Genomic DNA, 14,755 nt, shown 5'->3' with positions numbered 1-14,755 from the left:
ACAACGGCCACGTTTGAAAGGCTTTGGAAACGAAGGAAGCTCACGGTGAAGTGAAGCTGAACGGTGAGATTGTGAGGACTGTGGGCCGTCCTACAACCAGACCGTCTGGTTTGATCAGCCCTGCAGAAACTTCCTCTTGGTTGCTGACTAGTTCTACGCACCTACGGGAATTGTTCTTTTTCTTTTTGGCTCTGCATGACGGCGTCTCTTCACTGGAAGAGATCAAGTCAGGGGGATTTCCAGCGATAGAAACATACGTTTGGTCGAGACCTTTTTTCCCTTTTTGTTTTCGTCCAAAGGGGTTGATGGAAATGACCTGTGCTGTGCAGCGCCGCCTCCTGGCCACTCTAAACTAAATCAGCGGAACTAAATAAGGCTTACGACGTCCTCCACCCACAGCATTTATTGGTTCCTGTTCCGTTACCCAGACGTACGCCGTTTGTGATGCTAAAACAAAGTTGTCACAGGAACCAGAAAGCGAACAGACACGTCTTCGCCAGCGACGACCATCTTGGATCGGGCTACATTTGCCGTTTTTTTGGAAACTTCTTGCACTCCATTCTGGCTCCCAAGTGTAGGTCGGACTCTTCTGAAGGCAACGCCTCAAAGACAAGGACAGAATTCCCATGGGAGCACCTTGTGAGCCAAGGAATCTGGGAACATCGGTATTTTCTAGCCTCTGGAAAAATGAATAGCAAAGGGAGTACATCTCAGGTGGACTTTTTTGGAAGTTGTATTGCGCGCGGCGCATTGGGAAGGGAAACCCCGCCTTGCACCCAATCGCGGATGGAAGAGGCTCTAGAATGCAGGGTTAGCCTTACGGGTAATGCCTGAATTATAGTTGAATGGACAAAATGGTTTTTTACCAAAACCAAAAACATACTAGTTTTTCAAAGTGAAAGTGCGGCCTTACGGGAATGTGACACAAAACTTGGGAGCTCTTCATATTCGGGTGCTTGCGAAAAGGACAAGTTAATAAGCAGCGACAAGATTTCAAAATAGCTCCAGGTACTTAGGTAACTGCTAGCATTCAAAATCAGCAGCAAAAATAAACAAACTATTGAAAACAAATGAGGTCTGGAAACATATTTAAGACCGCAATTAAGCAAGTAATAACGGCTTCCTTGCAGAGACATGCTAAGCTGTCAAAAAGGGCGCCGCCTTGTTTCATCAACCTTTGACGGGGAGATCAAGGAAGCTCATTTCATGTCCAAACCGGCTCGGTGGCCATTTGTATCATAGAAGCACCAACGTTTCTGCCTCCGGCGTGAATTGACTGGATTCAAACTCCAGGTGTATTCCCATGGACTACATGACTATTTCGAGCTATCGCGACTCTGGGACTCGTTCGACGCCTTGGGAGACGCCCGCAAAAACAACCAGCGTTTAAACGGTATTTCCGGAAAGGCGGGTTTAAAAACCAGCTTAACTGAAGCTGTGATGTCACAAGGCGGCGACGACGTAACAAAAAGAGCCGTGGTGTCACAAAGAGATGGAAGGCGTGGAAGAAGGTCAAACGCGCAACCCTATTTCCTGATGATTTCAGGGTGACGATTCATTTGTTTGAATCCGTGCATGTGATTGACAGTTTTATAGCTTCCAATGAAACCTCGCGGAGCCGCGAGAGGTCAAAAAAAATGCTCTACGAATGATAGTTTTCGGCTTGTTTTCCCCAAGCCCACACACTCTGTGGGCTTGGGGAAAACAAGCCGAAAACTATCTGAAAGCTGCGCGCAGGCGAGAGGTTGCTGAGCCGCCTGGGAGTTCCTGCGTTAGCATGGCGGGCGGCGGCTCCAGGGTGGGTTTTGAACCGCTGACACAACTCTGCACCGCCGGATCGTCTCGGTGCCGCGTACCGGTGGTTCTTTTCTAGAAATACGCGCAACGTTTGTTATGTAACAGCTAATTAGCCGACATGTGGCGGTTCAGGTCGAGGAATTCCACGCTCGTCCGCCGTCGCCCTCCGGTCTCATTACGTTGTCATGCCGACGAATGCAAGTCGGATCCAATGGACGGAGAATCTTTCCGTCATCTGTTTTTGTTTTTTTCGACGGAGGAGTGGCGACGCCCACGAGTGAACCGACGGGCAAATCAAACACAGATCCTCTGGAGCGGCCGCGGCTACGTGCTAAACAACAAGACTTTGAACAATAAGGCGCGGCGCTGCCTTCTTTTTAGAAAAACTATCAAATGCAAAAGCGATTATTAAACACGTTAATAAAGAGCTACAAGGAAACCGCGTATTCAGCTTTTACCAAAATGGGATCGTCACCCAGAAATAAGTTAGCATGGAGCTACAAAAAGGCTTCTTTGGCTCCTGAAAAGTTCTCCAAAAAAAAATAAGATCTATGATTGACACACTTTTTACCCGTTCATTACGTTCCTGCAAAGCCTTTCCGTCTCTTTTTATTTACTCATTTGCAATTTATTTATCTTTTTACTTCCTTCTGTCGCGAGTGGCTTGAAAAACATGATTTGTCATTTACTTTTTCCCAACAGAGACGTTTTTACTGGCCTCCCCTGGTTGAATGAAGGTTAAATCAATTAGAAACGTCCAAGATTTTTCACATTTCTTTTTACATTTAGAGCTATTTGTTTATATTTTTGGTCAAATTTGCAGCATCAATGGATTTCCTGGGAAACATCAAATTTCAGGGCGTCTCCTGAATCTCACGCAGAACGAAGCCCATAATTGGTGTCTCATTTCATTTCCATACATTATCTCCGGCTCGTCGTGCCTTCGGGGTGGCGTGGCGGCCGCAGCCTATCCCGGCTGTGATTGGACGAGAGGCGGGGTTGACCCCTGAGCGTGCACGGCGCCGCAAACACACACATCTGGACGATGCATGCATTTTTAAGAATAATAATAATAATTTGCACCGACACGCTTCCTCGATCTCTACTGTACGCTCATATTATATTCCTATATTTAAAAACACCTTATCTTATTTTTACTCCCCGCCTCTGCTACTGTACAACTTGCATTGAATTCTTTATAGATATATTTTTGGCATTTTTTATCTTTATATTTATTTTTGTCTATTTGCATATTCTTGCATATTTTTTCTATTGTGACTTTTTGCGCTTTTCTACCCTTCGATCGCGGGATCGGGAATAATAATAATACATTTTATTTAAGGCGTCTTATCAAACACTCCAGGACGCCACGCGGACGTTTACACGGAAAATAGATTAGAAACAAAGATTTAAATGAGATGAGAACAACTTTATTTATCCCGAAGGAAATTGTTGTGCCAGAGTTTCAAGCAAAGACGTAACAATAATAGATAATAGTAGGAAGGAGGGAGAATAAGAAATACAATAAAATATAAATTGTCAAGGTTAAGGCTATCAGGTGTTTTAAGGTCTTAAACGGGCAAATGAAAAAATAAAAGTGACCACAAAAAATCACATATGTAAAATGATAAACACATTTACATCAACGGAAGTCAAAAGGTTTGGAGGAGGGAATTATAATAATGTATCTTATCCGTCTATTTATGTTTATTTATTTGTGGATGTTTTTTTTTTCTTTTGCTATTTTCTATTTCTTTTTCTATTCATATTTATTGACACTTAATCGCTACGCTGTTGTGACCGATCAGGAACCTTCTTGTTGCTGCCAAGTGGAAGCGCTATTTTATTTTTGACATTTTTCACAACGTGAATCCGCCTATTAGTAAAGCTGTGTGTGTGTGTGTGTGTGTGTGTCGGGTGGGGGTGGGTGGGAATGTCACGCAACTGTGATGCCAAACAGTCCTCAGGTGTAGGATTACACAACGGCGGGGCCCCTCGACCCGCCACGCAAGATCCCACCCCACTCCCACCCCCACCCGGGACGAGGCCTCCCCTCCGGCCCGCCCACAGACGCCCCTGCCGGGCTACCTGGTCCGGGACGGGGCGGCTCCCGACGAGCAGCAGCCGGTGAGGCGTTCAGGGACCGCAGTGGGAGCAGCAGCAGCAGCAGCAGCCGCGGCCGAGACGAGCGTGGACGCACGACAGCCAGCAGCATGGCCAGGTGAGGGGCCGGTCCCGCAGCGTGGGGTGGGGGGGGGTGGGGGGGGAGTGCGCGGTCGATGCGGTGTTTGCACGCAACGCGTGTTTGCACGCGAAGACAGTCACCTGGCGGCTGGGGATTTAGAGTTTCCACTTACGGGGGAGGAGGCGTTCTTCGTGGTTCACTCCCAACTGCACTTTGCAATTTTTAATTTGATCTAGAAAATAGTAGTTTTATCGCATATTTATACATATTTTTGCACCTTTCCTATTTGAAGCTAAAAGCCCAGGGACCCCCTGGGCTTGTGTTGGACCCGCACATGACTGGGTTGTGATCGCTGTTTTTAACAGCCGAGACCGAAAGAAAGCTATTTTTAAAGTCCCCTCCCTCCTGCATGTTCGGCATTATGAAAATTATTATTTGCATTTTTATTTTTTTCCCCTCTAATTTAAGACTTTCAGTCCATCTGGTAGGACGGAAGCTGAAAACGAAGTGCGAAATGGTCGGCGATGATCAAGAGAGGGTCGGGGAAATCAACTTTATTTTTTTCTCATTTTGAAGAGGGGGTGCGAAGGAACAAACGGCGTTTATTAACAACGCCCGTAAAAGAGCGCTTGTCCTTCTTCTTCCCCCCCAGCCCTCCTTCAAAGTGAGGCCTCGGACACGTGCTTCTAGTTAGCGTTGTAACGCGAAAGCCTTCCGGTGGCCTTTCGCAGCAGATGCAAATGCTCTGACCTCGGAGACGCATTCTGGAGATGGCCGCCGCTCCACAAGGAGGCCCGGGTCAGAGTTTCCCCTCCACCTTGGCGTTCCCCTATATTTCCTGTCGCCTACAGAAAATGCGCCTTTTACCCGTTCTTACATAATATCTTGCGTAAGTTGCCAGCGGGGCCCCCGGCGTCTGGATCTTATTATGGCCCCCCAAACTCCCTCCCCCCTGCTCTGCAGCAGAAGTTGGCGTGATTGGTCGAGGTGCGGTGGCGGCCCCGGGCTGCAGCGGCGCCGCCACCGAGGCAAAGGTCAGGAAGCCTCCGCTGGAAGTAATGTTTTACCTCCAATGAGACGAGGGGTCTTTGGCACGAGCCGAGCGGCCGGTCAGTCATTGGCTAAACCTGCGGCCACCGTTCTGGTCTTTAAAAGTGAACCAACGGCGATAAAGACATTGTTTCGCAACGTCGGCGCAAAAACACTCGGGCTAAAGCTGGAATTGTTTCGCCTTCCACTTTGCCCCTCGGAGGTAAAAGGTGAAGGGATTAACACGGTTTCTTTTGGGGGATGTTTTTTTTGAAACGCAAACGCGTCATATTTTTCCCACTGTGTCGCTTGTTAAACAAAAAAGCGAGTTTAGATCTCAGGATCTTGTCAAACTCTTTACTGATACGAGTGCATACGAGTTAAGGGATGATTTAATCGGCCTGAAAGGGGCTTCCGAAGGACAAAACGGACGGTTCAAGTCAAACGGCGACATTCGACTCTCCGTGCGGGATAATAGCCGCAGGCTAATTGTCACGTGACCTCCCTCCCCGAGCCGCCCGGGAACAAAGGAACCATAACAAACACAACTCATTGGAAACAGTGGACTTTTACAACAAAGAGGCGCGCAGGACACTCGTAGCTCGGCTCGACGCGCCCGCCGACGCCCAACTTCCAGACGCCTCAGCGGGATCTGTGTCCAATTACGGCGCCTCGCATTCGTCAGGGCTTTTGTTTGCCTTTTTTTCCCCTTAAAAACTCCAGGGAACACCACGCACGAGCATACAAGTCACTTTATCTGCACATTCTTCAGATTCTCTTGGAAGCAACAATTGCAAAGAAAAAAAATTAAAAATGACAGATTCTTGATTTAATTCTTCTTCAAGTCTGGCGTCCACATGACGGTTTACCATCCCAGTTGCGTAAATGTTGTTAGATCTTCTCCCTCACAGACTTTATGACAACCGCATTGGTTGACCACATGTTCTAAGCCCATCCCGCTGTCTTCATTAAAGCATCTCTGCTCTGTAATTGTTCCGCTTTTTTTTTCCCCTTTTCCTTTCTTGCTATTTTTTTCCTTGTTCTTCACGCATGTGATACCAATTTGAGCCTCGGACAGCGACGCCGTTGTTTACGGCTCCTCGTATTTGACGGCGTCCGAAATAAACAAGAGCGCCGCTGTTTGTCCGAAGAAGTCCCGACTCTTTCTTACATTTAGAAGTAACGTCGGTGAGGGTTTACGATCACGGCTGCTTTTAATTTCAACGGTCACTTTTGAGGCGATGGGCGCTGCAGAGGTGGACTTCAGCCTCCGGTCGGCCCCCTTCCCGGCCCCTCCCCGTCTGAGGGGCCTCATCAGGCAACAAAGGGCTTTTTCTCTGCACCGCCTTAATACAGAGCGTAAATTAAAAATGCTTAACTGTATACATATATAATACATATGTACTTCTTTTAGCATTTTTTTGACTTCTCTATCGATTAAGGTTTGGGGAAAATGTCACTTCGGGCACAAAAGTAAAGAGCGCTAATTCATTTCCAATTTTATTTCATTTGATTGGAGGATTCAGACACAACTTCAGTCACGCCTTCGGTTCTTTGAATACTTTGAATGAATAACTGGGTTTGTATCTTTTTCAACAATTCATCTGAGATCCGGATTATAAGATTTCTTTACGATACCCTCCGACCCTCACACCCAAAACATTTACACCAGACATTTATATATTGTATAGTTATTTTATTGCCTATCTGTATATTTTATATATATTGTCTATTTTATACAGTTTTATATTTGTTTTGTCCAGGACTACAGATGGAAATTAGCTATAAGCTATAATCCGGTACAAACATCTCTGCCTCTGTGCTTCATGTATTTGTACACTGTCCTAAGAAACTTCTAAACAAACAAACATTATATTATATATACATATATTATATCATATAAACATTATATTAAACAATTTTCATTATTAAAAAACAAAACAAAAAAAACAAGAAAACTAAATTAAAATAATATGAAATTAAAAAAATATACATTTTATATTTATATGAGAAATGAGATGAGATGAGAACAACTTTATTAATCCCGAAGGAAATTTTTGTGCCAAAGTTTCAAGAAAAAAAAAACAAAACAGTAATAGATAATAGTAGAAAAGAGGAAGAATAAGAAATATAATGAAATATGAAATATGAATTGTCTTAACTAAGACTATATATATATATATATATATGTGATTTAATATATATAATTATAATTATATAATTTATATATAATTATTATTTATTAATTTATAAATAATTTATATATAATTATAATTATATATATATATATATATATATTATTTTTTATTTTATTTATTTTTTTTTTTGGTTTATTTAAATGAATTAGCGTAATTAATTTACCCTGTATGGATGTGAATTAATTGATCATAAATTAAGCCATTGATTAATTTAAATTAATTCAACTCTACTTATCGATTTATTTATTTTGTCCTGGTCTACGTGCAAATTTAATCCCACAGTCGTCATCCTGGCATCGCCTTCGTTCCAACAAATACCGCCGTCGTCCGAAGAGTCTTTTTCACGGCGTGGTGACCAACGTTCTGGGCTCTTTCAGATGTCTGATTAGCCAGGTGGAGGTGCAGGGCTTCATCGAGCGCTGCATGATGGCGGTCGGCACCAAGCCTCATCACGCCCGAAGCCTGGCCGAGGTGCTGGTGGAAGGAGACCACAGGGGCCACTACAGCCACGGACTCAACAGGATGGGTCAGTACCATCCTTACAACCCCGACGCGACGTAGACCTCCAGACGTAACTTTCAACGAGTCCGAGGGCGAAACGTTTCCAAAACAAACGACGCCGATGAAGGAAAGCAAATGTAGAACAATCCAATATGGCGGACGATGTTTTCAAAGCCGTCTCCGTGACGACCGGGTCCCGTCCCAGTTTTTGTTTTCGCGAACGGCGCAGGAGGAAGGCGTCGTAAAAAGAGGGTCCGCCCTCCTTAAATGATCTCCCCTCAATTAGTCTACATGTCCAAGAGGCGGCGCCGCGCTCTGAGATCATTTCCACCAACATCGGCGTTTCCACGGCGCAATTTCCAAACACTCCCGCCCAACCGGAAATTAATTTAAAATTTTTCAATTATTATGAACATTATTTATTCTCATTAATTAATTAAAAAAATAAGAATTAATAATTAATAATAATAAGTAAATTAAATTAATCAAAAAAAAATACTGTGCAATATTTCATTTCATAACAGCTACACTACAATTTTTCCTTTTCTCATACTATTGTGCACTCCTTACCTCACTTGTTACTAAGACACTTATAGTTTTATCACTTGTTTACTAAGACACTTTATAGTTTCACTGAGACACTTTATAGTTTATTTTTATTTCTAATTCTGCCTTTTTCTTTTTATTATTTATTACTGTTATATTTTCTGTAACTCTGGCACAACAATTTCCTTCGGGATTAATAAAGTTGTTCTTATCTTATCTTATTATAAGTTGAAAAATTCTATTTATGGGAGATGTAACCATGAAACGCAGTCGTAAAAACCCAGGACTTCCTGCAGAGACGCACAAGCGTTCATACAAGCGAACATGGAGTCTCCAAGTGACCGACAGGAACCAGCAACCTTCTTCAGAAGATCCAAATGCTAACGTGTTCGCTCCCGACAGACATGTACGTGAAAGACATCCAGTCTGGAATCTGCGCCAAGGACGGCGAGCCGACGGTGGAGAAGGAGAGCGTCGCCACGGCGCTCGTGAACGGAGAGAACCTCCTCGGCCCCGTGGTGGGGAACTTCTGCATGAACCTGGCCATCAAGAAAGCCAAGGAGGTGGGCATCGGCTGGGTGGTGGCCCGCGGTGAGTACATCTGCGTTCAGAAGGAACTCCAACATCTCAGCTTCTTGCGCTCGGCCTTGGCTAACTTTGGGATCATTAAAACCGTGAAAACAACTGACGTGGAACCGAATAACAAACTAGAGTAAGTCAAAGTGAAGAGGATAATATGGCAATCTTCTCCTTCTTCTCCTTCTTCTCCTTCTTCTTCTTCTTCTCCTTCTTCTTCTTCTTCTTCTCCTTCTTCTCCTTCTCCTTCTTCTTTTTCTTCTTCTTCGTCTTCTTCTTCCTCTTCTTCCTCTTCTTCTTCTTCCTCTTCTTCTTCCTCTTCTTCTTCTTCTTCCTCTTCTTCCTCTTCTTCTTCTTCTTCTTCCTCTTCTTCTCCTTCTTCTTCTTCTTCTTCTTCTTCTTCCTCTTCTTCTTCTACTATTTCCTCTTCCTCTTCCTCTTCTTCTCCTTCGTCTTCTTCTTCTTCTTCCTCTTCTTCTTCTTCTTCTTCTTCTTCTCCTTCTTCTTCTTCTTCCTCTTCTCCTTTGGGTTGCTCCCTTCAGGTGTCGCCACAGCAAATCTACCTCCTCCATCCAACCCTGTATCCTCTTCTCTCACAACTAACATCATGTCCTCTTTCACTGCATCCATATATCTGGTCTCTGGTCTTCCTCTGGACCTCCTGCCTTGCAGCTCCAACCTCGGCATCCTTCTTCTCTGTCCATGACCCAGCCGTCTCAGTCTGTCTTCTCTGACCTTCTCTCCAAAACATCTAACATGTGCTGTTCCTCTGATGGACTCATTCCTGATCCTCTCCATCCTGGTCACTCCCAAAGAGAACCTCAACATCTTCACTTCTGCTACCTTCAGAAGCTCTGCTTCACACGGCATCGCTGGTGTCGCCCCTTGTCTTGTCCACCTTTCCTTCCATCCTGCTACACTTGTCAACCCTGACCCTTTTCTCCAGCTGTTCCAACCTGCTAGAACCAACTTCTTCACCTCTTCTCCATCCTCTCCGTTGCGCCGAACTGTTGACACCTTCTTGATCTCCACTCCCTGTAGCCTCACCGTTGCACTTGCGTTCCTCTCGTTCACACACATGTATTCTGTCTTGCTGCAGCTAGCCTTGACCTTCTCCAGAGCATACCTCCGCCTCTGTTGATGTTCCTCCACCTACTCCCTGCTCTCGCGACAGATCACAGTGTCATCTGCAAACAAAATTCAATAATAATAATGACGATGATAGTAAAAATAATAATAATTATCGGTTCAGAATCATTTTTTCGAAGTTCTAGTGCTCCTACAATGGATAATGACGCTTGCAAGAAGACACACTGAAAGGAGATCAGATGGAGCCGATCGGCAAAACCGGTCATGCGAGTTTGTCGGTCGACCGCAACCCTCACGTCCGTCTTCCTTCTTCTGCCTTAGGTTCCAACCATTACGGTATCGCTGGGTACTACGCCATGCAGGCCTTGAAAGAAAACATGATTGTGAGTCCACTCCCTCCAAAGAAAACAGATCACCGATTGAAGGACTTCTGCAATCATTAATTTTCCTGTGATTTCCCTGAATTTCTTTACTCCACCAGGGCATGTCCTTCACCAACACTTCCCCCCTGGTGGTGCCAACACGTGGCAAAGAGGTGAGAAATTGTCATTGACGTCTTAAAATAATCCATTCGTCCGGCATTAGCCTGCATGTGGGGGTCATTGAAGACGATCAATCGCCCCAAAAGTAGAGGCCTGTTCGCGCCCCTTAAATCAATGGCATCGCCTGCACCGAATGTTTCGGCCTGCTGTTTCCAGTGCACTCTGGGCACCAACCCCATCAGCGTGGCCGCCCCCGCCAAAGACGGAGACAGCTTCGTCCTGGACATGGCAACGTCTGCGGTGGCGCTCGGAAAGGTAACGACACCTTCGCGTTCGGCGCTGTACGCCGCGTCACTGTTTGTCTGGAACAAGTCCGGCAAGTTTACCCAGATGAACAGCCCAGGTTGAGAGGGACGTATATCATTTGGATTTGCGGATCCAAACATAAGGGTTGCTCCGACACAAAAATCAGCTTTAGAAATAAGGGAGCAACTCGATGTTGTACTGCAACGGAACTTTGTTTTTGATAAACCCAAAAAAATCGGCGTTCCCCAGAATGAACATGTCTGTGCTGCATCTGATTCAAACAGGTGGAGCTCCACGAACGGCGTGGCGACAGCATACCGGAGGGCTGGGGCTGTGACGCCAAGGGCAAGCTCAGCACCGACCCCAAAAAAGTCCTGAGCGGAGGCGGGCTAGTTCCCATCGGCGGCAGCGAGGAAACAGGTCAGCGGTTGGATTTCCCAAAATCAGGACAGTTCCTTAGCAACGAGCATAGCGTCCAAATGCCCAGAGAGTCCCCCTTTACAGGCTCGGCCTCTTCGGGTGTCGGGCGAAACAAGTTCACGACGGCACGTCTGCTACCTTGCTAGGTAGCCTTGCTAGGTACCTTGCTACGGTGCCAATTTATGGGTTTGCCGTCGCCCTCAGGTGGCTACAAGGGCTACGGTCTGGGAATGATGGTGGAGGTGTTTTGCGGGATCTTGGCCGGCGCCCAGTACAGCAACCATGTGCGCACGTGGAAAGTGACTGACCGCATCGCCAACCTGGTATGTTTATCCTCCGTCTGGTTTCTCCGGAGAGGATGTGCCGACCCCGTGTCGTACCGGCTTGTTTACCCGTCCACTCGGCGAGCCAGTTTACGCTTTAGATTTCGAAGAGCGCCGGGAAGGTCATTTTTACTGACGACATATGTAAACATGCATATGTGACGTAAGCTCTTGAGCCACTCGTTTGTTTTTTCTGCGCCTCCGTCGTCGCCCGACTCTCCCCGTGCTTGCAGGGCCAGTGTTTCGTGGCGATCAACCCGGAGAACTTTGCCCCGGGGTTCAGCGACAGGATGTCGGACCTGCTGTCCATCCAAAGAGGACTGGACCCCGTGAGTACACTTTGTTTGTACACAGACCGGCGAGTCAGGAGGACAGTGGACTTTGTGCCAAACTAAGCATACATACACACCGCTATCAGAGGAGAATGCGACGGTATGAGATACCGAATAAGACGTCCGATAGAAGATACAAGTCATTATTTACTTGGCCTTGTGCCTTTGAGTAGACTAAATGCGATGGAGTGCCGTAAGAGTGCAGAATTGTCCAGGGACGAGGTAAAGGCATCTCCGTACTCCTCCTGGCAGGACGAGTCATTTCACAACAAGTCAAAAAGAGCTCGAGGAATCTCCAAAGTTACAGAACCTCCTTTGTCAGAGCCAGAAGGTCAGCTAACTGTCCCTCTGGGCCGCAGGCTGACCCCGACGCTCCGGTCCTGACGGCCGGAGACCCCGAGAGGATGAACATCGCCAAGTGCAAGAAGCTGGGCGGGATCCCCTACCACATCAATGTTGTCAACTACATGGTGAGCGCCTCACACACACTCTCACACACACACACACACTACCAGGGGCGCATTTACGACAACTATCGTTTTATTTCCAGAACGAATGCGCAAAGAAAATCGGGGTGAGCCCCCTCCTGCCCTGCGACAAAGTCATCTCCGAGTAGCCGAAGACCAGAGCACCTTCAGACACTCGTGAACTCCAACCCCTTTTGAACCAAATGTGGCTGGAATCCTCTTTTAATCTTAAAGAAGGGACATTTTTAAGGAACATCTTTACTTTTTAATAAAGAAATAAGGAAAGAAATAAACGTGAAATCACGCACAGAAACAAACAAACATGTGCTCAGGTGAATCGCGGCTCGTCGGGTTTTTCGGGCGACGACGAATCGGAGAAGACGAGGAGTTTGACTCGAATGCCGTTTTGTGGAATGTACAAAAACATTGGTGATTGAATTTTAATTGTCTTTTTAAGGGTGAAAACTGTGAACCTCTGCGGTTCCTAACACAACCAAAGTGCCTAACGTGAAATAAAGTCCTTTAACGCCATCTTTGGTTTTCTTTTTTGCCTTTAACTGTAAATGCGAAACAATTTTAGTTAAAAAAGGAATTATTTATTGAAGTAAATTCCCTTTCAATCGCGTGCAATTCAATTTATGTACATATTTGCCTGGAACGGTTGACGACTTTTAATCACAATTATAATATTGAAATTAATCGTTCAGACTTTAAGAAATAAAAAAACTGTATTCTTTGCCTTCCTGGGCCGAAATGTATAATATATAAATACAAAAGTCTCTAGAATTTTAATTTATTATATTTTATTAATCCCTTGCTGGAAATTCCTCTCTGCAATTAACCCATTTTATTTTTAATTTATTTTATTTTATTTTTTATTTTTTTATCAAGTAGAACAAACATTTACCTTTGGATTTGAATCCTTTGTATAATTTCACACCAGCTGTGGGGATCTGAATAAACCCAGGTCACAAACATGAGCTACATTAAACGCAAAACCATGATTAAACAAAAACAAAACAAAAAAACAGACTTTATAATGATTGTAAAATAATAAAACAATAAAAAAAACAATAGAAGCCCTTCGGAGAAAATTAAATTCAAAAATATTTCGACTGAATGCCGCAAAGTAAATATTTGCAAATTAAAAATGTATTTGATCTCCCTCATGTGAGTTTTGCTTTTGCACGTCGCACAAGAAATGCGATAGAAATTTAAAAAGTTATATTTTAACAATAAATGAATAAAGCCTTTGGGTTTCAGCCAGCAGCCGCCGACGCCTTTAGTTTGAATTTAAAACACACTTTATTGCGCTATAATTCCAAGCAGCTCTAATGTAGCACAGCAGAGAGTCACTTTAACACAAACTCACATTATAATGTTAAAAAATGTTTAAAAAGACACATTAATCGAGATTTACAGGATGGGGGGAAATAAAGAAAGTGGCAACTTGTTTACTGACAAATTGAAGGTGCAGGTGGAAACACATCCGGTAATTAAAATAATTCATTATCATCATTATCATAATAATAATAATAATAATAATTAGTAATTAGATCGTTATTAGTAGTATTATAACAATAATAATAATAAGGAGAAAAGTATGTTTTTATTGTATTTTATATTTTATATTAAAATATAATATATATAGAGAACATCTATATATATTGTATATTAGTAGTATTATAACAGTAATAATAATAAGGAGAAAAGAATGTTTTTATTGTATTTTATATTTCATATTAAAATATAATATATATAGATAATATCTATATATATTATATATTAGTGGCATTATAACAATAATAATAAGGAGAACAGTATTTTTATTGTATTTTATATTTTATATTAAAATATAATATGTATAGATAACATCTATATATATTGTATATTGGTAGTATTGAAACAATAATAATAATGAGAAAAGTATGTTTTTACTGTATTTTATATTTTATATTAAAATAATATATATATAAAATGATAATTATTATTATTATCTTACTGTTAATCCACAATTATGATACAGAATAGAATTGAATAGAATATAAAAAAAAATATGAATTATTTAATACATGTAATCGTCCCACAGAGGAAATAAATAAAGTTAAAACAATAGAATGAGGTGTGAAAAAAAAAAAAAAAATTCAAAAAAATTATTAAAGTGACTTAGCACTGTACAGATCAATATATATATATATATTTGCATATATTTTTAGGGGATTCTTGCCGTGACAGTTTCCTTTTTTGCAAATGTATTCACAAGCCCACCTTGAGCTCTCATCTCTGTTTATGTCCTTTTAATTCCACCGCGTGCACACTTTGTCTATTCCAAATGCTTTTATGCCCCTTTTTAAGCCTTCTGTTACGCCTGCATAATGACAATTAAAATAAAATAAAAAATCAGTTTTCACAGGTAAATAGGCGTTTAATCGTTTTGGCAAATCTTCTTCTTCTGGCTTGAGAGGCTTTTTCAGTTCAAGAGAAGAAATCCAAGTCCGGTCGTC

At 43.3% G+C, this 14,755-nt stretch overlaps 1 protein-coding gene across 1 annotated transcript; it reads left to right on the top strand.

Annotated features, from left to right (window-relative positions):
• Positions 1 to 3,859: 3,859 nt before the first annotated feature.
• LOC147232304 (uncharacterized) lies at positions 3,860 to 12,782 on the top strand. Its single transcript, XM_086149055.1, has 11 exons — positions 3,860 to 4,018; positions 7,587 to 7,735; positions 8,659 to 8,847; positions 10,243 to 10,304; positions 10,403 to 10,456; positions 10,620 to 10,718; positions 10,994 to 11,129; positions 11,334 to 11,452; positions 11,686 to 11,781; positions 12,144 to 12,254; positions 12,335 to 12,782. Exons 1-11 carry the CDS (start codon positions 4,011 to 4,013, stop codon positions 12,398 to 12,400), a joined length of 1,089 nt encoding a protein of 362 aa, XP_086005181.1. The 5' UTR covers positions 3,860 to 4,010; the 3' UTR covers positions 12,401 to 12,782.
• Positions 12,783 to 14,755: the final 1,973 nt, after the last annotated feature.

This window comes from Fistularia commersonii, chromosome 7, assembly GCF_037954325.1.
Source record: "Fistularia commersonii isolate RoL2024-O1a breed Wild chromosome 7, RoL_Fcom_v1.0, whole genome shotgun sequence".
Lineage (NCBI taxonomy): Eukaryota > Metazoa > Chordata > Actinopteri > Syngnathiformes > Fistulariidae > Fistularia > Fistularia commersonii.
Note: the sequence above shows the minus strand (reverse complement) of the source record. Positions and strands in the feature narration are given on the sequence as shown.

Excerpts from the sequence above, each read along its gene's own strand:
- LOC147232304 (XM_086149055.1), top strand. Across the intron at positions 10,305-10,402 it reads CCTTGAAAGAAAACATGATT|GGCATGTCCTTCACCAACAC; the intron begins GTGAGTCCACTC and ends TTACTCCACCAG. Across the intron at positions 11,782-12,143 it reads TCCAAAGAGGACTGGACCCC|GCTGACCCCGACGCTCCGGT; the intron begins GTGAGTACACTT and ends TCTGGGCCGCAG.